Below are 24265 nucleotides of genomic sequence, written 5' to 3' on the forward strand. Positions count from 1 at the left end.
CAGCACATACACATTCAGCACAGAAATAACCTCTAAGATGAGTCCTTCATTTTCTGGGTGGTACCCCAAAAGCAGTAACCGTTTTCTGTCACACCATGAGTGTCGATATACATTGAGGTAGAGTTGTTTCAACCTAGTATGTAGATACGTGTCTGGAATATTGAATTAGAAAAAATTAAAGCCCTAAAAACTGCATCTTCAACGCTATAATGCCGAACTGAAGTCAAACGACCGTACCTTCCTCCTCCAGTAGATCAGACAGCCAGGGATGTTCAGGGCGGACTCCATCGCAGAAATGGTCGAAGGCGTGGTCGGGACGGTTCGGCAGAATGTCCAGGAGCCTCTCATTGGCCAAATCTGGTTCCTCAATCTGCTTGATCTGGCCTGCCATTGCCTGTGGTAGGACCTGAGGCAACAAGGTATTTTTTTAATACGTTGGACTGTGAAAATGAAACATCTCGCTTACTAACGAAGGGTTTATGATATTCATCATCATCATATTCAGATTTATTGAATATCGACCGGCATGTCACAGTCAAGTGCATGAAATATGTCGATTATTTACAACATACACCGCATTATTACAATTAGATAAAGTTATCATAAAATTTTACATATATCTGCATCAATATCGGTAGAATCCAACACAAAAACATATCACGACAATGGATACATCAGCTGAAACATCAAAGGATCAGTATTTAGATATCATATTTCACAGCACAGTGTTAAACTTTATGCCAACACAAGTGTCAAATTTTCAACGGCCAATGTTAACTTCTTCAGGATAATGAATGACCAATCACTTCCCAGAGTGAACCCGCGAGAGTTACCGCGACGGTTTTCAAAATTAACCAGTTGCTTGAGCAACAATTCCTTGTGTATCTCATTACCTGGATGTCTAACCTTCATCGACGAAACCTCTAAATCTGTTTAAAAACGCTTGAACTTACCTCTCTTTCTACCAGATGATCAGCCACAGGGTCCGGGCTGACGTATCGGATGATAGTGTCCCGTAGTTTCTTAAGTCGCCCTTTGTGATAGGGTGTCATAACTGAAACATAAGATCTGCAGTTTAGAAAAGAGACGTACATGTAGAACGTGTCTAAACGAACCCCAAAAATATATTGAAAAAGAAAATAAATGTCTCAAATGGCGACGAAGTAATAAACAAAATTATTAAATGTTAGTATCAGTTAGATACCAGCGATTGTATACAAATAGTAGATAGTCTTGTACTTACCATCTACACCAAAGTTCGACGGTCTACCGTTCCTCTCGTACATAGTAAAGGCTTCGCTTTTCTGCAAAGAAACGTTCGTCAAAATGAAAAAAGTGCAACTGGTCAGCCCGTTTTAAAAACATAGGACACTGCATGCAAGTAAAAACATACTTCAGCAACGAAATCTCTTAACGTAGACGCACACTATACTTGCTATAAACATATTAGCAATAACCAAACCAATTTCCCTATTTCATACACTTTAGCACTGTAACAAAATGCATGTTTCTAATGCAACTATAGACAAACCTAAAATCGAAAAACATATCATAGCTGCTCTTTTATCTCTACTGTAACTGAAAAGCGAGAAGTTGAATTTATCTAACGGTAGATGGTATTATTTTGTGTCTGTTAACAGCATACGTATACATTCAACATCTGACCATTTCTTCGAAGCACAGTCTACGGTATAGGTTCTATCTAGAAGAGCTCACCGGTCTACGCCTCCGCCTTCTCTTGCACCAGAGACAGCAGCAACAGCACAGTGTCAGCAATAGCGCGATCAGCAGCGCTACCAGGAACCAGAACAGCATCGGCATCCACCAGCTGCCCTGCACTGTTGGGGGCAAAACGGTAAGTGTAAAGGTCTTTGCTAATCAAAGACTGTGAGGAAACACCTATATCTGTTTTTGTATCTGTGCAGACAGAAATTCTATCTAATATGGATACTTACATGTACTTCCATTTCGTATCACATTTTTGTAATCATTTCATACTTGAAATAGAAAAAAAAAACGAGCTCCGTGAGGCATCTCTTTATTTTTGGGGTACACCCAGAAATAGCTAGAACTAGCCTACGATACAAAACAAGCAACCATTTTCCATCAGTGACATTGCAGTTGTACCTCACAGATATCAGTATGCTATGGGATAAGTTTGATTCAACTTATTACATTGCAATAATGGACAGAAAATTGGCTTTGGAAATCTTGTTGGCCATAAATTGCATTGGATGTGTTAACTTACGTCCGACGAGCCATGGGTTTATCGTTCCCATTGTTGTTGCTCGGGTGATGTTGCTGTATTCACCGAAGTACGGATGGCTGTAGGCTCGCACCTGCACACGACAAAGAGCAATGTGTTGGGTATGATACATTTGTACAACAAACAGCATTTCTTGCTTATAATATCCATCCAGTAACTAACTAAAAAAATGAATGAATGAAGAAATAAATAAAAAAAGGCAAAGTATTATTCTTAAATCTAGAAATTCTGAACTGCGTGAAGTTGTCCTTTGTTCTTAATTTTCTGCCGTTTAAGCTTCCCCGTTTTGGAGTTAGCTAACTAGAGAGGGTGGGGAATTTAGACAGTGCAAAGTTCACAAAGATTGCAACAATTAGCCAAAGACTAGGCATTGTTAGACATTTCTGGTTTTCACATTTCTTCTGTGTTCATATGTCTTCGTTAAATTTTGTATTGGAAAATACTAATAAAGACTATTTTTAAAAGACCACAGCATCGACTTACGGACGTCATAAAGGGATCATCAATGAACCTATCTTTAAGCAGATATTTAACCATACGTAAAGGTACAGGTAATAGAAGAAACCGAAACTTTACGCATTATGCCTTAAGGTGTGCTTGAATAACGGACTTTTTGTAGTGGGAAGTTTGGGGCTAACCTGGAAGTTATAAAGCGTGCTCGGCTGAAGTTGACGGAGTATGTAGGTCTCCTTGTTGGAAGGTCCTGGTACCTTCGTGATACCGTCGTCATAGAGACGGGCGTACTTGAACCCAGTTTCATCCTCCTCCTCTTCCTCTGGGATGTAACGGAGCTATGGAAAAGACGTTCCCACAAATTAATTACCAATGCAGCAAAAGTAGTAAGTTACAGCTACGAACGTACGGATACAACTGACCACAGTACTCCTTTTATGGAGCTCTTTCGCGGAGTATCATAAAAATGACATTTTAACATGGTTTAAAACAGCTAAGGGACACTTTATAATATAACATAATATAATACAATAATATAAAACAATATATATTACTTACCCAAGTATCCCACCAGAGAGCACGTTTCTGTGTCGTAATAGGACGTGAAAAAGAAAAAGAAATTCGGTTACTGTGATTGGGCAGAGATTTACAAAGTTAACAAACTACGAACTGTTCACATACATAATGTCATCGTCTAAACACCTGGTGATTGAGAAACTCTGTGAATTCGTGTACGCATGTCTCAAGAGGAGAGAAGAAACTAGTAAGCTATTGTAAGCTTTAGAGTTAGATGAATTATAGTATACAGTAGCTGTTTGTTTTGTTTTGTTTTGTTTTGTTTTTCTTCTTATAAAATTCCCTATGTACTAGTAACTAGTATCATCCAATATGTTATGTCATCCAATGCATTTAGCCCGGAAGGGCATGAATATGCAATAAACATCATTGTCATTGTCTACTGTTGTCAGACAGTTATATGTCATATGAGACACACAGACAGACAGATAGACCGAAAGGTAGACATATAGATGTAGATGGATAGATATAGATATGATACAAAATGCCTTGAACATTTACTAATTTAGCACCCGTACGAGTACTACACTAAAGTAGCTGTTTGCCTATCAACTCTTTATTGGTTACAGCAAGGAGCTTTCATCACATGAAAGTTCCTTGGTTACAGGGTGAGTAGCAGAGAGAGGATTTAAGGTGTTGATAGTGATTTTTTAGACTTACGGCTCGACGAGCGGCCCTTGGGCGATCTTGTTCTCTCCAGTACCGGACACCCCAGAACGGGATCGGGCCGTTGAAGTTCGGGATTTTATCCCACTGCATGGTCACGGTGTCGTTCATTGCGTCTATGATTACAAGGTTTCTCGGATAGTCCGGTACTGGGGATAAAATGGCACGTACAGTGATCTCGTGTTAGAGTGAACTTCAAGCGAAAATTTCGTAGCATATATACAAAAATGGTGTTATGGTAAACATCGTTCTTAAACTTGTATGAGGGCATGCGTGGCTTACAATATCTTCAATATATTTTTTAACCACAAAGCAATCTTTTAATTAAAATGTACTTATCTTTTTTTTCATCGTGGACGTTATTACTTCAAAGATATTGTCATGTTTGTCTGTAGCATACAGTCTCTACAAATCCGTTGCATTTGATTTTTGAACTGTGAACCCTGACGTACATCGAACAGTATACTCAACACTTGGACGGAAAGACTAAGTATTCTTATGTATTGTAATGTATGTATATACTCACGTCCTGAAGATGAATAGGCGATCCACGAGGCCTCCGGTCCGACACTGTAGTTATTGTAAGCCGCGATCTTACACTCGTACGGCACGTTGATGGGTGCTGGAGGCTGGGTGTGTGCGTAGGCTGCGGCCTCAGGGTTGTCGATGTAGACCGTCTTGAAACTCCCCCCGGTCCCCTGTCTGCGGTACCGCACACGGTAACCAATCGTGTCTGCTCCCCAGTCGGACTCTTGGAGTGGCTACGGGACAGAAGATTTGAATTTTATTCAAGCATACCTTGATTGTCATTCAGTGACGATGAATGGTATGTCTTTGTCTTTATTTGAATCAATGTCTTTAGATCAGACTTTAGAAAATACAAATCCCATTGGAAGGTTGCTCGCTAAATCATTTTATAAGAATATTTCAAGATATCATGAAAAGAACTGTCGTCACTAACACCAATATGTACGAATAGTTTTAGTGGTAACACGCATAGCTTCAATGAACAGCGAACCAGTCATAATTGCCCTGATGAAGGTGACAGACGGTTATCGCAACGTTGGCTCTTGTTTAACAAATAAATGTGAACAAAGAACTTTCGTTGCTATTCTATATAATTCACCAACCTAAACAAATTATTAACGGAGTATGTATACCTGTCCCTCCCAAATATATCATTATCAAGGTATTTTTGATACGACAACAGACACACACGTACCTCCCAGCTCATCAGCACATCTCCTTCCATGCCATTGCCGTAACCCAGCTTTCCTGGTGCTCGAGATGGAGCTGTAAGGAAACATGTGTATCTTTAATATCCATATAACACCCAATGAATGTATATCGTAGTACAGATACACAACCAAACCATTGTCTGCCAATTCCTTACACATATAAGACTTTCGTCCTACACTAGTGTTAAGTCTTTGTCACATTTAGACCAACAAAACTTAACTGATGCTCTAGATTGATAGACCGAGGCAACATCAAGATATCACTGATGAGAATGTTCGACATGAGATACAGGAGCACATCTACGCGTATGCCGAGTGTTCATTTGCTAATGATAATTATCTAAATTATAGTTTTACTTTGTATCTGTTCATCATGTTTTGTTGTGACCTGTACTTAGCCCAGTGTGGCAAAATGTGCAATAAAGGTCGTCATTTGTACCTTTATACCTACTGGTATAAAGGCACTATTCCTTTCTGTCGGGTAGCTCGGCATCAAGGCCAAGCATTTTCTGATGTAACTCAGAGAAGAGCTAATGCTGAATAAGAGATTAAGGAGTACACCTACACGTAAGCCAAGTGTACCATTTAATGCCTAGGTCACATTTCCAAACCGGGGCCCGGCCGGGCTGTTGGTATGAACGAAAAACTAACAATTCATATCAGAAATTCAATATACAGAAATAGTGCCCATGATTATTATCAAAAACTTTTCTGTGTTTATTATCTTTTATATCGGACTTTTCGTTCAATAAGACTGCCCGGCCGGGTCCCGGTTTGGAAATGTGGCCTCAGCATAAAAACTTTTTTCTAATCCATACCTCCTGGCAAGGTCCTGTTCCTTTCGGTCGGGAAGCTCGGTTCACCCATACCGTATGAGTTCATACACATGACACGGAAACTGTACTCGGTGTTCGGCTTCAGGTTGTTCAGGGTGAGAGTCCTGCCTCCATTCCGGGCATCTAATTGGAAACAATAACCCCATCAATGTAGTCAAATCAAAGGTAAATTAATACATATTCGTGAATAGTTTCATCAGGTTGGTAAGTCATTGAATAAATAGATACTTTGGGAATACATCTATAGCAGCGACACATGTGCTGCTGTGCAATGTGAACCAGTCAGAACTGCCCTGAGGAAGGTGACAGACGGTAACCAAAATTTCGGCTGAGTAAAACACTGGGTTGTGTAGAAAAAAGTCTCTTTATTCAGTAGAATCAATATCACACTGTAGTACGACTAGCTCAACTTTCGTACGTACGGCCTTTCCTGTTAGATATGTATTCTCTTGCTCATTGCCATTGACACTATAAACAGGTTCAAGTAATAAAGCAATGCACAGATCTAGAAATTTTCGCATGCCGCATGACATATTTAGAGGTAGAATTTCGTCAATATCTACCCTATATTGCAGAATTTATAAGCTTCGAACACAGAGGACAGAAACAACGCAGTACGACCATGCTACCCCATTGCTGTCTTACTTTTAACGAGCGTACTCACTTCTGAGGGAGTTTGGTGAACCCCGCCAAACCTGTGTCCACAGTCTGTCCGTGAAGAAAATGTCATCGAACTCTGTCTGCGCCTCCACCACGTACTCCTTACAGTTGTCTCCGTTGGTGTTGGCTTGAGTGAAGCGGAGAGTAGCGGTGTTGGACCCCACATTCTCAAACTTCACGCCGACTGGCGCTTCGCTCACACCTGAGGGTGCAAAAATGTGGCATATTATTAGGGTTATAATGAACGTCTTTTGTATAGGTAGGTGTATTGTTTGCACGTTTTGGACAGTACCAGAAACTATTCTGTCGATACCATATTGTCTTTCCAATTTTAATTGAATTTTTTAGAATAGTTATTTTATTAGGATATTACATTTAAGATCAGTATGGGATCATATATTGAATATAGATGAATACGAAATCATCTGAGGCAAGAGGTTAAAATTGATTTGTAAGACAATAATCTTGACATTCCTTTCAATAAAGTACAAAATATGTTTTAAAAGCTTTGACATTTACACACTACAACATCATGTGAAATCAGTCAGAACTCTAACACTTTTCAATCAATTATATGAAAATTCACATCCTGATTTCATTTTCTTGTGCTCACACACTAATGTTTGCTTAGTATGGGGTATATTATTTCTAAGTTACCTTGCTTTTGTATCGACTTATGTTATGTATGAACATTTAGTTATCTCTTGTTATTTTTTATTCTATTTTATGTTACTGTTTTAAGTTTGCCCCCCACCCCGACCTGGGCATATTGAAAAACTGCCAGTAGGTGATACGTTTTCCGGGATGAAATAAACAAACAAACAAACAAAAGCGATTTCATCATACCTTTGATTCGCACTCTGGCAGTTGCAGACTGTTCATCCGAAGAGGTGTCCAGTCCGCATGTGTAGACTCCATCGTGCATCATCACGTTTGCGTTCATAATGATCAGTTCTCCTTTAGGACCCTACAAGACAGATTCAGCAGGCAAGTGATACATGCATCAATTTAATAGTTATTTATTAGTTGAACAATTTACACATTCGAAGTTCAAACAACATTTGATGCAAAAGGAAATGTCTCAAATCCTTTAAAGGCATCCGATGCAATTTCAGGGTAGCAAAACGTTAGCCGTGTTAACAAAATAATTATAGTAGATTTCTTATTTCATGTTTGTCTCCACGTTTGTATATGTGGGTTATCTAATACCTGTCACCACTGCCTTGATAACCTGTGTCTTGACCTGTTGTCATTGCCAATAAAGAAAGAAAGAAAGAAAAGAAAGAAAGAAAGAAAGAAAGAAAGAAAGAAAGAAAGAAAGAAAGAAAAAAGAAAGAAAGAAGGAAAGAATATTCTGAAGGAGGAAATCTGTCTGATATTGACATTCATTTCTGAGCACATTTTCGTCATAATTTCATACTTGAAGCGTTTGGAATCGTCCCCAAAACAAGCTACCCATAAATTGCTAAAAACAGCCTCACAGATATCAGTATGTTATGGGATAAGATTGATTCAAGTTACTACACCAAAATAATGACAGAAAATCCAGTTTTGCTGCTCTGGAATTGCATCGGATGCCTTTAAACGCATGGTTTGGCGAGTATGGCAAAATCACCACCTACCCTCTTGTAGTTGAAAGATTCCTTCTCGAAGTCGATTCTCCTGCCGTCCACATACCAAGTGTTGACACTTTCCAGTAGGGAGTCTATCTGTCCTTCACACGGGATGGTTACAGTACCTCCTTGTTCCATGTTGACATCTGTGGGTCCACGGCCTTGTATGATGCGCGATTGCTCTGGAACAAAAAATCAGTTGTTTTTTTTTCAGACAATATCAGATTTTATGCTCTGTAATGCAAAACACTGAATTTTGCACATCTGATGAAGTTGTATTCTTAACAGCACTACAAAAAATCGTTCTTTAAACACGCCTTAAACAATTTGTAAATTTGCGTTTCTTCCTTTACCCAACCTGTACCTTCATGCATACTTTAAGATGTGCTTAAATATTGGATTTTGTGTTTTGTCTGAGGTTTGCTTGTGTGGAAGAATTTACCGATGAGACTATTAGTACTTCCAATACTCTTATATATGTTTCGTTTCTCTACGTCACGATTGTGTTCAAGTCTTGTCAGTAGGACATGCCCTAATAGCAACAGACTAGTTGGGGTGCATGCCCTGGCTGTGTGTGTTGAACACACACTTTCATAAATAAATAACAATATATTGTGTTCATGCCAAAAATACAACGCATTCACTCTTAGATTCTGTCGCAATTCCCTTGCTTCTCCACAGTACGCTATGCTGCAGTCTTGGTTTTTCATTTGCAACTAGCATCTCTACTAATACTAGTGCTAAATAACAAGAAAGGCCGACATTTGCTCGAGAGAAAATGTAGCAAATGGCTTCACCACATCCCCCATACCAAAAATGGCGTGAAGCCATAATAACGTGCAGAATTAACTTACGGGCGATGTATAGTCTTCCGGCGGTATCTACACTGCCATATACGTTTTGGATTCGGAAGCTGTAACTTCCTGCGTCTTCTGGAGCCAGGTTTCTGATGATCAGATAGCCCTCTTTCGTTATGTTGTACCTGTGGAAAGGGAAGAAAGGGAGAGATTGAAATCAAACGTACAGCCTTGCCATCAAAGAAGTGCAAAGGAGGTCATATATTTATCAGGGCACTCAGGTCATCACTAAACAGAGACGGTGGACGATATAAACTCCCTGGCACGTTTGGTCAATTGCTGACGTCATGTATCTGCAAAGTCTCGTGTGACTACGGTCACGTGTTTGTAACTCTCGCGAGATTACGTTTCGAAGTGATTGGTCCTGATGAAGACGACAGTGGTCGCTAAAGATTTGATCCTGTGTACCATTTGTGTTTGAAGAAAGACTAGTACAATGAAAACAATACATAGTGGAGGGTGTGACCACCGAGGTATGAAACTACAGCAGTGTGTATGGAGAGCAACTTACTTTGAACTACTTGTCGTTATAACTCCTTCCGGAGTCATACTTGCGATGACCTCGCTTTGCTTGATCCAGTCCATGGTAGGAGCCGGGGCCGCCTCCCACTCCAACTTCATGATTATATCGGACCCTTCCATTCCGTTCTGTTGACCGATTGGTTTTTTGATATTCGGTACTGTATAAAAATGTGAACAGTAAAGAATGCTTCAAATTGGCTTTAGGAGACAAAGTTGATAGTCGATGGGTATATCTATGTAGATAGAAGAAAGTAGTAGTGCTAGTTGTAGTAGTAGTAGTAGTAGTAGTAGTAGTAGTAGTAGTAGTAGTAGTAGTAGTAGTAGTAGTAGTAGTAGTAGTAGTAGTAGCAGCAGCAGCAGCAGCAGCAGTAGTAGTAGTAGTAGTGGTTGTAGTATTAGTAAAAGTAGTAATAGAAGTAGTAGTGGTGGTAGTAGCAGGAGTTGTAGCAGTAGCAGTAGTAGTAGTAGTAGTAGTAATAGCAGTAGTAGTAGTAGTAGTAGTGGCGATAGTATTAGCAGACGTAGTAGTAGTAGTAGTGGTAGTAGCAGTAGTTGTAGTTGTAGTATATAGGAGGAGAAGGAGTGGTAGTAGTAGTAGTAGTGGAAGTAGCAGTAGTTGTAGTAGAAGGAGAAGGAGTGGTAGTAGTAGTAGTAGAGGCAGTAGTAGCAACACATACCTCGCACAGTGAGGCGGATTTCTGTGGCGTTCACTCCCCAGTCGTTTGTAATAATGCATCGGTAACTGTAAAAAAAAGAATAACAACAGCACACTTTATTGTACGACAACTGTACTAGATACAACGTATGGCACTTACTGCTATATCTGACTAATCTACCGTACAAAAGACTATGTACTTTGGTATCAGAATGTGCTTTGAAAATTAATGGTGAAAGTTTTAACATTCAACCATATTTTGTAGATAATGCCCTACATGTACAATGTGTAGGTTAATAACAACTCCTTTATTAGCATAGGACATATCATAATCTCAAGACTGTAGTACAAACCTGTATGCCTTTGTACCATCTAGCCCTTTTAACAAGAATTGCGGAATGTTAACAAAGAAGTAATAAGTAAGATTCAATCCAGTCATGCCAAGTTTAGGTACATGTACCTTTGCGAGCGAAAAAAGAGAACAACATTTGGTACAACTTACCTCCCTTCGTCGTTCAGATCTAGATTCTTGACAGTCAGCTTGTCAGTGGCTACGATGTACTTGACGTTGTCAGTCACTATCTTGTCCCTCCCGAAGTACCAACTGTACACCAGGGGTTCACTCCCCTCCGATTCACAGGAGAAAACCTCCGTGCCTCCGACAAGAAGGGGCTTTTCTGAGTCCCTTACCAACGGCTTGGGTGGAACTGTGTGTGCAAAAAAATACATCGTCATTATTTTGCATTATCACATAGCCAGAAGACGCCGACCAATCAGAGGGCTCCATTTCCAATCAATATCAGAAACACTACCCGCTTTTCAAATGACCTTCGGTGACCCAGGACTCACACCCAGGGTTATCATGAATTGGTCCAATGGGGTTGACCGATTCACATGACCCTGGGTACGAGATCTCAAGGTCAGTCCGCCATCTTTGTTCTCAACGTACTAATACCATGCTGTGTACGATGTACATGCATGGTTCTGGATTTTTTTCCATATCAGTATATCATTTTCCTTATATTAGTATAATCATGAGCATGATTATCATTTTGGTAACTACACTAACGCTGGGACAAGATTATGCATTTTACCCGTACCAATTCATTTTACATTCAATTATAGAATTAACTCTTTCAGCTGGATCAAAGTAAGTTATAGACATTTTCTTGCCCTTGTGGCATCTTTTCATTGAAGTCATGTACAGAACCATCCTTCGAAGTAGGTTCAACCAAACTTGGTAGAGAACACAGTTCAAAAGATGATCGTTGACAAAATGTGTCGCTTCAAACAGATGGATTTTCCTACCTTTGACTTCGATCTTGCCCTCATGTGAGACTGATCCCTTCTCGTTACTAGCGGTACACTGGAAGATCCCGCCGTCCTCTTCGCTAGCTTCCGGGATGATGAGGGCGTGAGAGTGGGAGTTGAACCGGGCCCTAGCCGGGAACTGGATTTCTACCCCTCCTTCTCGTGCTGGCCTGTCTAGTCGTTTCCATCGGATATCTGATGCCGGGCTGAAATCATGATAGAATGTGTATTTTCAGGCTGTATGGCCTACATTTGACAATCGTACACCCTAGAATATAACATTGACATACCACAAAAAGTGCCATGTCTGATAGTATAGCAATGATACTGTAGTATGGTCTCTGACTATAGCAATTATAGTATGGTCTCTAAATATAGCAATGATAGTACGGTCTCTGACTATAGCAATGATAGTACGGCCTCTGACTATAGCAATGATAGTATGGTCTCTGACTATAGCAATGATAGTACGGTCTCTGACTATAGCAATGATAGTACGGCCTCTGACTATAGCAATGATAGTACGGTCTCTGACTATAGGAATGCTAGTACGGTCTCTGACTATAGTAATGATAGTACGGTCTCTGACTATAGCAATGATAGTACGGTCTCTGACTATAGCAATGATAGTAGGGTCTCTGACTATAGCAATGATAGTATGGTCTCTGACTATAGCAATGATAGTACGGTTTCTGACTATAGCAATGATAGTACGGTCTCTGACTATAGCAATGATAGTAGGGTCTCTGACTATAGAAATGATAGTACGGTCTCTGACTATAGCAATGATAGTAGGGTCTCTGACTATAGAAATGATAGTACGGTCTCTGACTATAGCAATGATAGTAGGGTCTCTGACTATAGAAATGATGGTACGCTGTACTCACTATGCGTCGTCGAAACACTCTAACTCCGCAGTATATCCTTCGATTGGAACGATGTCGGCTGGATTGAGCATGATAACGGGTTCTCTGGGCTTGATAGCTGAAGGACAAAGAAACAAACCATCAATTGATGTAACAAAGGACAAACCTTTGAAGATGGATGTGTTTACGATTTTTCTATTGTTTGTTGTTTTTCCATGATATGTTTATGTTTCGGTGTTAAGTATCAATTGATTGTGTAAAGCTGGACACGTACATCATGTCAACACGATATCTACGTTTGTCTTTATGTATTGATGGTTTTTAGAGTTTTTATTGTTGCATTCATATAAATCAGACTATGGTGAGGATATGTAGTTAATTGCCCACTTTGTACAATAAATGTCAACCGAACTTTGGTACCAATCAATCAATCAACCAAATGGTTTTATTTTCAACCGACTTCACAGCATCAGGCTGAGTCTATTGTACATTCATTTTTAAATTTTATAATTATAATGTGTATAATGTATCTTATAATGTATAATGTTTTAAAAAAACATTATACATTATAAGATACATTATATACATTATAATTATAAAATCGTTAATGGTACATTAAAAAGAGCGTCTTACTTTAAAAACATAACTCATAAGGTGTACAAGTACAATAGTGAAGCTCTGACTGTAAACATAAAAGGCAACGTACAAATACATGGCCAATGTGTACTTCAGACATACATCTCTTGACTAAATTCTAGACTGAAAATATTGAGGACAATAGTATTGTTTCCTGTTACAGACTTGGGACAAAGAAGATTCTACTTACGAGGATTGAGATCCCGATTGACGGTGACTGCGATCGCAGGGCTGGACCTGTTGTCTATGTCTCCAAAGAAGTCAGTCGATAGTTGATTCTGGACGAAGCATCTACAACAAAAAAAAAACGTTTGTCTTGTCAGCAGGGCAAGCCCTAAATAATAACCGCCTGGCTAGGTGGGCTGCCCTGGCTGTACACTTTGTCTTTTTATAGCCGAACGAATAAATAAAAATAAATAAATAACAAAAAAACGTAACATGAATCCCCTTGTCACACTTTCACGAATTTGGCCTCCCTAGCACTAGCCGAACGTCCCACAATCATGACTGGGAGTAGGTTGGAGCAAAATTCGGCTATTGCTCGGCGAGGTCGGCTACTATTATTCGACTGCACCACCCGAATGTTTGAAAATATTTATAACATTACAGGGTTGGTACGGAGGTTCGGCCATAGTTGGCTGGTGTTGGACTGTAAGTCAACAGAATACCAGCCAAGCATCTGCAGTAAGTAAGCAGTTTTCGGGTGTATCTGGTGGTCACATTTGACTCACATTTAAGTCATATTCGTTTCGATTCGTGCGTAAAGGTAGACATGGCCTAAATCTGGTCAAACTGTCCCCGAACGTGATCGGCTGGTGTTCGGGGCAAAGTCGGTGAAAGGTCCTTGAAGGCCTTGAAGTACATATTAAGCATATGCAACTGAATCAACCTGAATAGAGAGACCCATCTCTGTAAACGAACAAAATACTTGTAAGAATGTTTGATGAAAAGCATGACAGCTCTAGTTCTCTCACCTGTAGTTCCCGGTATCACTGACCCTGGAGTATTTAAAGTACAGGTCTCCGTTTTGGTGGGAGATGTATATCCGTTCGTTTGGAATGATCCTGTTGGCAACGACGCCCTTATACCATCCGTAGTGCAGTGCTGTAAATTAGTGACAGATTTGTTTAGAATACATGTATCATTAGGGTAGTTTCTTTTCTTTATTGAGTAATCACAAGACGTGGTGATTGCACACTCGGCACTTTTTTTCAACTTAGTTTTATGCCGCCACAAAGTGACGATACAATAGTCATTTTCACCTGAGTGTAAAAGGCACAAGGTCGGTGGCATGGTTCGAACCCGGGACACCTTGGTTTTGAGACGAACATTCTACCGTTACGTCACACGACCCCACAAAATCACTTTCAATTTCCAAGTCAGGAGTATGAAAACAAAATTGTGGAGAAAAAGGGCAAACAAGTTGTTCTAAATACAACTGGTGTGTCAATTTACATCAGATCATGCTACCAAAGTTATGTTTACATCGGAAAATGTTTAATGATCCACCTTTGTTTTTTCAGCTTAGATACAAATCACCTTTCAATCTTTCATTTAAGGGACATTTTTTACTCATCTTACTTACCAGGGTAAGCATCAGGACCTCCACACTCAAGTTTGAATCCTCTTCCTTCCGTCACAGTCACCGGAGAGCGGGCAGTTTTGTCAAATGCTCCGACGTCTTCAATGAAGAAGAAATAAATCTTAGTTTTCGAAAGAAATTATGTATTTAAGAGGCATTAAGGAGGCCATATATATCAGAGCACTTCAGCCTTCACTTAATAGAGATGGTGGACGATATAAACTCCCTGGCACTTTTGATCAATTGCTTACGTCACGTATCAGTAAAGTCTCGTTTGAATAAGGTCACGTGTTTGTAAACCGTAACTCTCGCGATATCACGTTGTGAAGTGATTGGTTCATGTCCGGGGGCCAATTGCAAATTACAAAACATAAAAGAACAATGAAATAGAGTATAAAATAACTAAAGTCTACATGATAAAGGTAGCTGTCTAGAACTATAACTATGTCTAAAACTATGTCTGAAGGGTTTGACTTCTCTTCTGTAAACCATGGAAGACGTAATGTCCCACCTTTTCCAAAATTTGTGGGTTTTGGGAAGTTAAAAGAAGAATAGTATAAATGTACAACTCACGTGCCATCCTGAAGTTAGCAGGGACACTGACGTCTGCCCCATGTTCGTTATAGGCGATACACTGGTACACCCCCTCATCGTCCGGGTACCGCGGGTTGTAGATGATCAGGAAGCCGCCTGCTATGGTGTATTTCCCCGATGCCAGGTCTACTTCTGTATTGTCTTTTGTCCATGTATATTTTGGGTACGGTCTACCGATGGCTCTACATGTAAGGTTGGCGTATTTGATGCCCTCAGACAAGGCCTTGTCAGGGTCATACACCGTAGGGTTGTGGGGCTGTTCGAAGATCACCGGGTCCCATGCAGTTTCTAGCCACTCTGTGGGGAAAAACAACACATTGTTTTGATCGACAAGATTACCATGTTAAGCAAGATTATCATGTTGACTGTCGTACGCCACTTTATGTAAGAACTCTTTCATTCCTTAAATGTGCAAGCTAGCCAACAAACACTGACAATAATTCCCCTCAGAGTCTACTGCGCCATTGCTTGGTACATTTGTAGAATAACCTCCCTGGCTGAACTACTTGGAACGTACACAATTTTTGTATGAAAGTTGTTAACATTTTATAGATTTCGACATTACGACATACAGGGGAAAATACAAAACATAAATACATTGACAACAATAGCGAAATAAAGTAACTCACAGCTAAACAGAAGATAGAAGAAGAAGACGAGTGACATTTTATTATAGACTGTATCTCACGGAGAAATATCCTCTTAAATTGTATACGATAATTATGGGTTCACCACACCACGAAGTGGTGGTGAACCCATATTGCTTTTTCTGATGTTTCTTCTTCTTCTTCTTCTTCTCCTTCTCCTGCCATTTTTTAAATGGATTCAGCTTCTTCATTTTAGGGCCCAAGGTCCTGAAATTTGGTATGGAGGTACAGTGGGCAAATACCCCTAGGCGTTAAATTATTGTGATACAGGCTTTTAGAATGGTTTTATTTGAGTTTTTTGGCTGTGTTATAGCAAATGTATTACTGTGTTAGTGTGCCTTGTTTACCACGTTTGGGCATGAGTCATCACAATGGAATGCAGGGCATCAACCAATAGGCATGCAGCTTTCCTCTATTCTTCTTGCTGATTGGCTGTTGGGATTTAACTTGATCAACACCTGCACAGAGCATTTCCACCTGCACAGAGCATTTCTTGCTGATTGGCTGTTGGGATTTAACTTGATTAACACCTGCACAGAGCATTTCCATACTGACAGTATGTCTGTATTCAAGTGTTTTGGTAGGTATTTCAAGCTTTTCTGCTCCAGCATTGGAATGCGGGGCATGAACTTTTTTTTTTTATTTTGAAAATCAACAGTTTGCATTATGCAATTATAAATCCTAACAAATAAAGTAGGGAATAGCTATCCAACTGTTGTTTTAGTTGTATATTACTTCATATTATAGTTATATCAATGTAAATCATTGTTTTCCCTTGTGTTTCTCATTCTTTCCCTGCCATGTCGTAAAATGTGGTGAACCCATCGCTGTATTTGCTCCAAAGCAAATATTGGCCTTTCTAGTTGAAGATAAGTTTCCTAGTTTTAGATATTCATATTCATATCTGATCCTGTACATATTAGTTTGATATAGATGTAGCAAGATAGACTTTTACATTGTATCACTGTACATAGAACGTTATCACAATGACCTGTATTTAGTTCGTAAGAGCATAAATGTACAATAATTAATTCATAGGAAACATGGACTGTTACCGACACTTACCAATGCCTTGTGACTGCATCAGCACCACACCTATGGCAGTTGAGATGACCGCGATGCACAGGAGTCTCGCCACACTACCCATCATGCTTTGCTGTTCTCTACGATGTTACCCTTTCACGACTTGCCACGTTGGTCATAAACTCATCTTCCTGAAAGAAAAAGAAAGAAAAATCTTTAACATCTGACGTGAGCCTCAAAATTTCAATCCATAAACTCAGCTTCCTGGACTAAACAATATTTAATATCTAATTTAAATCCAGAAATGCTTAAGTTTAGCAACTATAAGGGCATTGTTGTTTTAACAAAATTTGTAGAGGATTTGCCAATGGAAACCTGTCTTCTTTTCTATCAATCACTTGTCTCAGATTGTTGCTGGCAAATACGAATAAGATTACACAGTTTTTCTTTCTTTTATCTTATATTCTGTTCCCATGGTATCATGGCGCTATATCTTCACGTATATGTCTATTGATTGTATAATCCAATACATTAAAATGCAAAATGACTTTTTTGCTATGTGCGGAATGTTAATAATGAAATACTATCCGGGGCACATACACCTCAATTGTTCCGTAGGGTTATGCCCTCCAAAATTACTAAGCTGCGAACGTTAACAGTAAAACATGCCCTTGGGGACAGTGTGCCCTTGAAAAATGTAACGCTGCTCCAAACAAAGACACAACCAGCTTGTATGTCTACCCATATATTGTGCAAAAACATACACATTCTAAATGGGCTTTATCCAGTTACATCCGAAAAGATAGTAGCTATGTCTTCGACTATTTACATGCCACAAGTACAGTTGTTCAGATGTCAATGTTGTTTTGTCATTTGTCACTTGTAATTGATTCGCCCCCCTCCCACCCCTCAGGACATTCTAAATACCAAGGGCGCACAAACGGCTGTTCAGAAGGCCAGGGAAGGCCGCCATATTGTTTTAACACTATCTTGCGAAGGATGAGTCACCTGTAATGAGTCAGTCTTAGGACCTAGGTCAGGGAAAAGCATCAACGTCCTTTGTTTAGTGTAAGGAAAATCAAAATCTCTTCTCTATGAAGTTACTAACAGTCAATTGCATACCGCATACATAATAAACTTCATTTACAAAATCAAGCCCGAAGGCTAGTTGTATGTACGGTGTCAAAGAATAGAAAACATATTAACTACACTACTGTCTGATCAACTTGTTTGTTACTATGGGGTTTGACTTCTTCTTGGGAGGCAGAGGACAATGGGTAGTCCATGTCCCCATTTATAAATGGGGGAGGGGGGCACAAGTGACGTATGGATAATACATATTTGTTTGGATAATACATACATATTTGTATGGATAATACATAACGTTTGTTGTTATGGGGTTTGACTTCTTCTTGCAAGGCAGTGGATAATGAATAGCCCCACGTCCTCATTATAAATGGGGGAGGGGGGCACACATGACATGTGGATAATACAGTCACTCCTTCAACATTTATCAGTCAAAAGATTGTCTAGTTATGAATACACCGGGTATGAAATGATTAATAATTTATGTAGCTTCTTGTTGCAGGTGTTACAAAGGATATGTAGCCCAGCCTCTGTTGAATGTGTGTTCCGTGACTTACTTCCAAATATGGGAAACGCCATTGATATATTGAAGGGACACCTCGTGCAGATAAGAGAGCACGAATATGCAAGTACTAATTGCAGAAATCTATAAAAATACTTATTGTACTTTTCCAGAGTGACCATACTACATCATGCTACAACATTGCAACGCAAAAGTTAGACCTAAAGCCATCCACAGCAATGTTCGGGCGGCAACATTGGATTTTTAAAATCAATTTTCTTGTCATTTATTAAGTTGAATCAATCCTATCTAATAGCATAATGCGATGTCACTGACGGAAAACAGTTGCTTGTTTTGTATCGTTGGTCAGTTCTAGCAAAGAGACGCCTCACAATGTCACATAACTTGTTTGGAGGCTATTTCAAATGCTTCAAGTATAAAATGATGACGAAAATACATGCGTTAAAAAATTACCGTTAATGTCAGTATAGCAGACAGGTTTCCAGAATATTTCTTCTTTTTTTTGTTCCGCTACTCTATAATTGAATGATAGAGTGAACCACTGAGTTGTCAAGTTGGTGAATTTAATGGTCTGGAAACCGAATATATTGCTGTCAAGTTAAGAAAGCCAGTGAGCAAATCTTTGAAGTCAGGCCAACTTCCATACACCCGCTAACCAAAGTCAACATCTTTGGTCAATCAAAACACAAAACCCCGTGTAAATGTATGATAGTTGTCTAGCGCTAGCCATGAAAACCAGTCTTTCAAGTTTCGTACGGGACGCCTACCGCTTTCTGACATGTGTACAGAACAATTGACTACAGTGTTCCGAACAAGATGATTAACTTCAGTGTTTCAGCTCACTTTGCAATCGGTCCACACTAATGACAAATCAAGGAATCATGAAACAACAAAACAACAAGCTTTTGCTTCTGTATCCAACGTGTTAACGTACAAGGACATGTTCACAAGTTTTTAATTTCTTTGCCAACTCTAAACTGCAAAAAATCTTAGTGATGAGTTTATGAACCATAGATTCTTATCTGAACACTTGCAGTAAAAAGTGGAAATTATCACCACGGTAGATAATTTATTAACTAGAAATAACCGGTTCTAGTGACATCGTCCACTGGAAGATGCCTCAGTAGTGGTCTTTCCGTTTTTATATCACGTTTGGTTGATATCCATGACTCCTGGACGTTGAATGATACGCAAATCAAACAAAAGAAAACCACTTCTTTGCATTGCATCGGCGTGTCAAAATAAAAGCACCTGTTCTGTATAATGAATGTAATGAATGTAATAAAAAGTATCTGACGAAAGCAGCTGTCCACATTGATGTAAACTAAAAAATTACACCAAAAAGCAGTTACCCAAGCAACTGGATATGATTTTGGAGACTTTCAAAATTATACATGTATCCAGTTGCTTGAGTAACTGCTTTTTGACGTATCTTATTACCTGGATGTCTAACCTTCTGAAGTTCATCGACGTAAACTAACAAGTGTTCTGAAAAGCGGTAAAATGATCCCCACTTGTTTTCTCTGTTGGTTTTAATTTCTGAATGTTAAAACAATCCCAAATCACCTTCATAACTTCGTGTTATTTCTTTCTAACAAAGTATGTAACAAAAACGGTCCTGGCCAGTTTATCTAGGGACAAGGTAACGAAAACACCTGGGGTCCAAAAAAGAAAAATGGCGGTCCTTGGGGGAGGACATCACCTTTGACCTATAAGTCCTCGGGGAATAACGACAACTCTCATCATGGCTTGACCGCGTCAGCAAAATTTTTATGCCATTACAAAACAATATGTCAGTCACTACTGACGTCCATGCACGTTTTAAAGGTATTGCAGCACACAGAAAAACTGTTTTCAGGATATTACTGCATAACAGTAAGTCATGCGTGACAAGTTGAGTCAGTGTCTGACGCATCCTGTATTTTTATACTGTTTGTGGAAAATATGTTGCGTGCGATGAAACAAGATGGCGGAACATTAGATATTTTGTACTCTGACCTACGCAGATGCTAAGCTCGATATTTAGAACTGAAATCTAGTTTATTGGGACACATCCTGAGGCGACAGTACCTTATAATTATTACCCTTCTCCAGATCTGTCCATCTCTGTCCTCTTTAGGCTACAGACATTCATTAAAAAGACATTTAAGTACCTACATTGTACTATCCTCCTTGCCAGTCTTTTGAAGTGTTGTATAAATGTAAAAACACAGGTAGAATAGCAACTACATGTAATTGTATGTACATGTATGCTAAATGTGGATCCAAATAAACTCAAACTCTAGGAGTCGGATTTTTCATAATGTAATATGCCTTTATGATTACAAGTCAATTCTCGATAGTCAGTTTCTTGTACATGTGGACCGCCTCCTTTACGATTTGGCATGCCATCAGAAAACTGCACATCGTGGGCCCCCAAAAAAGCCAAACACCTAGAGTCATCTACGGTTTAGCCTGGCGGTTACCAAATGGAACAGAGGACGAAAGAGACTCGACAACAAAAATACGTTTAGAACCAGGCTACATGTACCTACCTACAATGCTATCCATGAAGCGTACCTACAATACCTTAAGAATACATACTGTAATGTATTCGTCGTTTTTTTACATCCTATGTACATTTACGATAGCATTCTAGTAAACAAATCCTTGTTTTGATTCTTTCTCACTGTGATACAAACATTGCGTAAGCTTTTCAGCCTTTAATGTGGTTGCTAACTCTCCATACTTAAAAACTTCCCAAGAAACGTTATACAGTAGTACCTTGTATATAATCTACATAGCAACCTGATATTGTAGAATACAATTTAAGGGCACGTTTATATTTTTATAGGTAACTGTTCCAAACAAAGACCACTTACCAATGTTAAATAGTGTCAACCTGTGTAAAAATTACAACCACAGCTATATATTAGCGTTCCCAAGTACACGTACACTGTACTAGTATCAGGGTTCTCCCCAAGCAATGGAGCAAGGACCAAAATCCAAGCACCCCTCCCAAAATGTTCAAATTTTGGATTTTCTCTTAATATTTTTTATGAAAATGTGCTGATTTTTCATTAACCGATTAGGGAACACCTTTCCCCTAAGAATTTCTGGGGAGACCCATGAGTACAAAAACACTTGCATACACTACCCTGAGTAACACGTTAACAACTACAAATGTACCGTGATTATGCAAAGGGTTTTGGGGGATCATGGAAGACTTGGCCCCCTCCTGGCCGCGCTAATCGTAATTCTGACAGATTCCTGTTTGCACAGGGTCTTCCATGTTTGCCTATGGAAGCGGAAAGGCGGGTGTTGGGTGTCGTGCTGTGTGCGTCGGTGGATTATCCTGCGCTACGGTAGAACCACTTGTTACGGGCTCAATTTATACATGTAAATTGGGCTGTTCCCAGCGTTGAAAAAGCCCTCATGTGGTTAAATCAACCGTTGATGTAGCTTAACAATTTTTTGCTGTATGAAAACTGAATTAAATTTAGTCGCTGTTACGTTCTTAATTATGCAATAGTTTCTAGCTAGTCTCAAAATTCCAGAGTCTCAAAATCTTTCCACCCTGTGACCCACTGACAATGTAGATCACTGTCTAATCTTCCTGTTTTGAATATATTGTTGTCTGTAGCTTTCAAATATGTGTTACATTGCCAAGTTTCGACAGGTTTACCTTTGTGTCTACTGCACTCTAGGTCTAGTAGATTTTATCTATTGTGTTTTGCGGCCCAATATCCAGTTACCAGTCGTGTACCAGTATGGTAATTATTCTGTAATTGGGCGATGTTTGAATCTACTTCTAACGACTGTTTCTGGTAGTGAACGAAAACCTTAGCCGCGTGTTGCTAAAAGTTGTAAGAAAGGTATGCCGTGTGCATTCCACGAGCCAAGAGTGCGGTGAACTGTGTGTAAACTACGCTAAAAATTTGTCGCGAATTTTCTCAGTGATTTTAAAAGGTGTGCTTTATGCTAGGCGTGTCTAGGTTAGTTTTTTCTACATTTTATCTACACTTCCCCAGGTACCATTTAGAAAAAACACACCAAACCCGCCGAAGTAAAGAAGCGGTTTTACTGACACATTTGTGGAAAACATACCGGGACCAAGGCTAGGTCCGGAAGCGGTTCTGGGTTGATATAAGCCCCGCATACCTGGGCTGGCCGTATGAATTACGCGACTCCGTAAACAGAAGAGCTAACTTACCTGTCTTCAGACACTTTACTCTGACACCCTGCGTCCAAATGCGTTTTCCCAGCACGTTCCCACCAAAGAAGAGAAGAATGATCGCTGTTTAGAGTGACACTTGTCAAAAGCCGTCCACGGAACTGTTACCCAACACGAAGATATATCGCGGTTTAGCAGGGCGTCCGACAGCTTGGTAGCGACTCTGTGTTTTTTGGCCGTAAGGCAGCTCAAAATGGCGTCTGACAAATTACCAGTGCGCCGGCGCGCCCTGTGAGGTCATTCGTGTAAAAGGGCGGGGAAGAGTCAGGCACCAGTCACAGGTGTGTTCCTCTCATACCACAAAACACCCTCGCACACGAAATCCGATCCTCAGCAAACGTAACTCGATACCAGAAGACCTGCGGCTGACCGAACAGACAGTTTGCTGACGTTTGAATGGTGGCTGAGTTTCAGGGTTGTCTGTTAGGCCCTACCTGGCGTGAAGACAATGATTTTCCCCTGTGCATTGTTCTGCTTGAACAGTTGCCAACAATGCTGACTTATCTTGTCGAAAACAACGCAAAGACCGCTGGGAATTGTTGTTGTAGTGATTTTACGATTGGCTCATACACTCCAAAATATACCTTGTCGTAAACAAGACTATACCACCAGACACTAGTCTACTACAAATCATTATTCAATTTGACATATAGGTTTGATAAGTGACAATTTACTTCAATATACAGGATCCCTGGGGTGAAAACTGTAATTTAGATTGAGTGACGTTTCCTTAAAGTAAGACCGAATGAAGTTAACCTCCTTGTTTATACCTTAACATGTTCGTTCACTTCTCACAAGCGTTTTGGCTTAATTTCATGTTTGTAACTGTACTGGTGACAGGTATACGATGCAAACTGTACATGTACACCAAACTATAGTCAAATCGTGAGTCACAGACCATATGCTAGTCTCTTGATTCATAGTATAATGATGACATAAATGTCTTCTGGCTATATTGATGATCAATCAACTGCATGAATCAAAAAGTGGTCTAAAATCGGTACCAGTTAATCGGTAACATCTGAATCACTACAAAAACGACACCATATTGTAAATAGCTGATATATCCCCTGAATTACAGAATGTAATAATACTCTTCCTAAGAAAATACAATAGATTAGCTTTAGTATCATTATGGACTAGCTCGCTAGAATTATATTTTAGTATTAGTTTGTGTATGTACTCTTGTTGTTTCTTTGCCATACATTGTACCAGCTACAATTGTTGAGCAATAAAGGTTTGATTTGATTTTATATTTTAATAGTGTCCAAGTTCATCCTTAGGTCATACTATCAAAAGAATTATAATATCATCCATCTGTATTTCCCATATCTCTGTATATAAAACGATATGCGCGAATCGTAGCTTGTTGTGAGGTTGACGAGGATTTGAGTTACGTATATATACTGTTATAGGCTACCACCGGTCTTATGTCATTGATA

General features: G+C 39.5%; 1 protein-coding gene across 6 annotated transcripts in view; it reads right to left on the bottom strand.

The window, feature by feature from the left end:
* The window catches only part of LOC109485152 (contactin-2-like), a 99814-nt gene that overhangs the window by 69982 nt on the left and 5567 nt on the right, over positions 1–24265 (bottom strand). For 4 of the 6 annotated variants that reach the window (XM_019788584.1, XM_019788585.1, XM_019788588.1 and 1 more), the window contains exons 1-26: positions 22803–23125; positions 17044–17192; positions 15311–15628; positions 14741–14836; positions 14130–14259; positions 13346–13446; positions 12541–12637; positions 11651–11859; positions 10845–11049; positions 10365–10429; positions 9677–9845; positions 9163–9290; positions 8318–8490; positions 7542–7662; positions 6700–6897; positions 6018–6158; positions 5184–5254; positions 4488–4722; positions 3956–4110; positions 3278–3304; positions 2905–3057; positions 2249–2339; positions 1717–1838; positions 1244–1304; positions 954–1054; positions 238–406 (exon numbers count right to left, since the gene is read on the bottom strand). In XM_019788584.1, coding sequence (XP_019644143.1) covers positions 238–406; positions 954–1054; positions 1244–1304; positions 1717–1838; positions 2249–2339; positions 2905–3057; positions 3278–3304; positions 3956–4110; positions 4488–4722; positions 5184–5254; positions 6018–6158; positions 6700–6897; positions 7542–7662; positions 8318–8490; positions 9163–9290; positions 9677–9845; positions 10365–10429; positions 10845–11049; positions 11651–11859; positions 12541–12637; positions 13346–13446; positions 14130–14259; positions 14741–14836; positions 15311–15628; positions 17044–17128 — 3421 coding nt within the window. In that variant the 5' untranslated portion in view covers positions 17129–17192; positions 22803–23125. Of the gene's footprint in view, positions 1–237; positions 407–953; positions 1055–1243; positions 1305–1716; positions 1839–2248; positions 2340–2904; positions 3058–3277; positions 3305–3955; positions 4111–4487; positions 4723–5183; positions 5255–6017; positions 6159–6699; positions 6898–7541; positions 7663–8317; positions 8491–9162; positions 9291–9676; positions 9846–10364; positions 10430–10844; positions 11050–11650; positions 11860–12540; positions 12638–13345; positions 13447–14129; positions 14260–14740; positions 14837–15310; positions 15629–17043; positions 17193–22802; positions 23126–24265 lie in introns of those variants that run through there. The other 2 variants (XM_019788583.1, XM_019788589.1) reach the window with 2 other exon arrangements.

The sequence above is a fragment of the Branchiostoma belcheri genome, unplaced genomic scaffold (genome assembly GCF_001625305.1).
Source record: "Branchiostoma belcheri isolate BF01 breed outbred unplaced genomic scaffold, Haploidv18h27 scaffold73, whole genome shotgun sequence".
NCBI classification, from domain to species: Eukaryota; Metazoa; Chordata; class Leptocardii; order Amphioxiformes; family Branchiostomatidae; genus Branchiostoma; species Branchiostoma belcheri.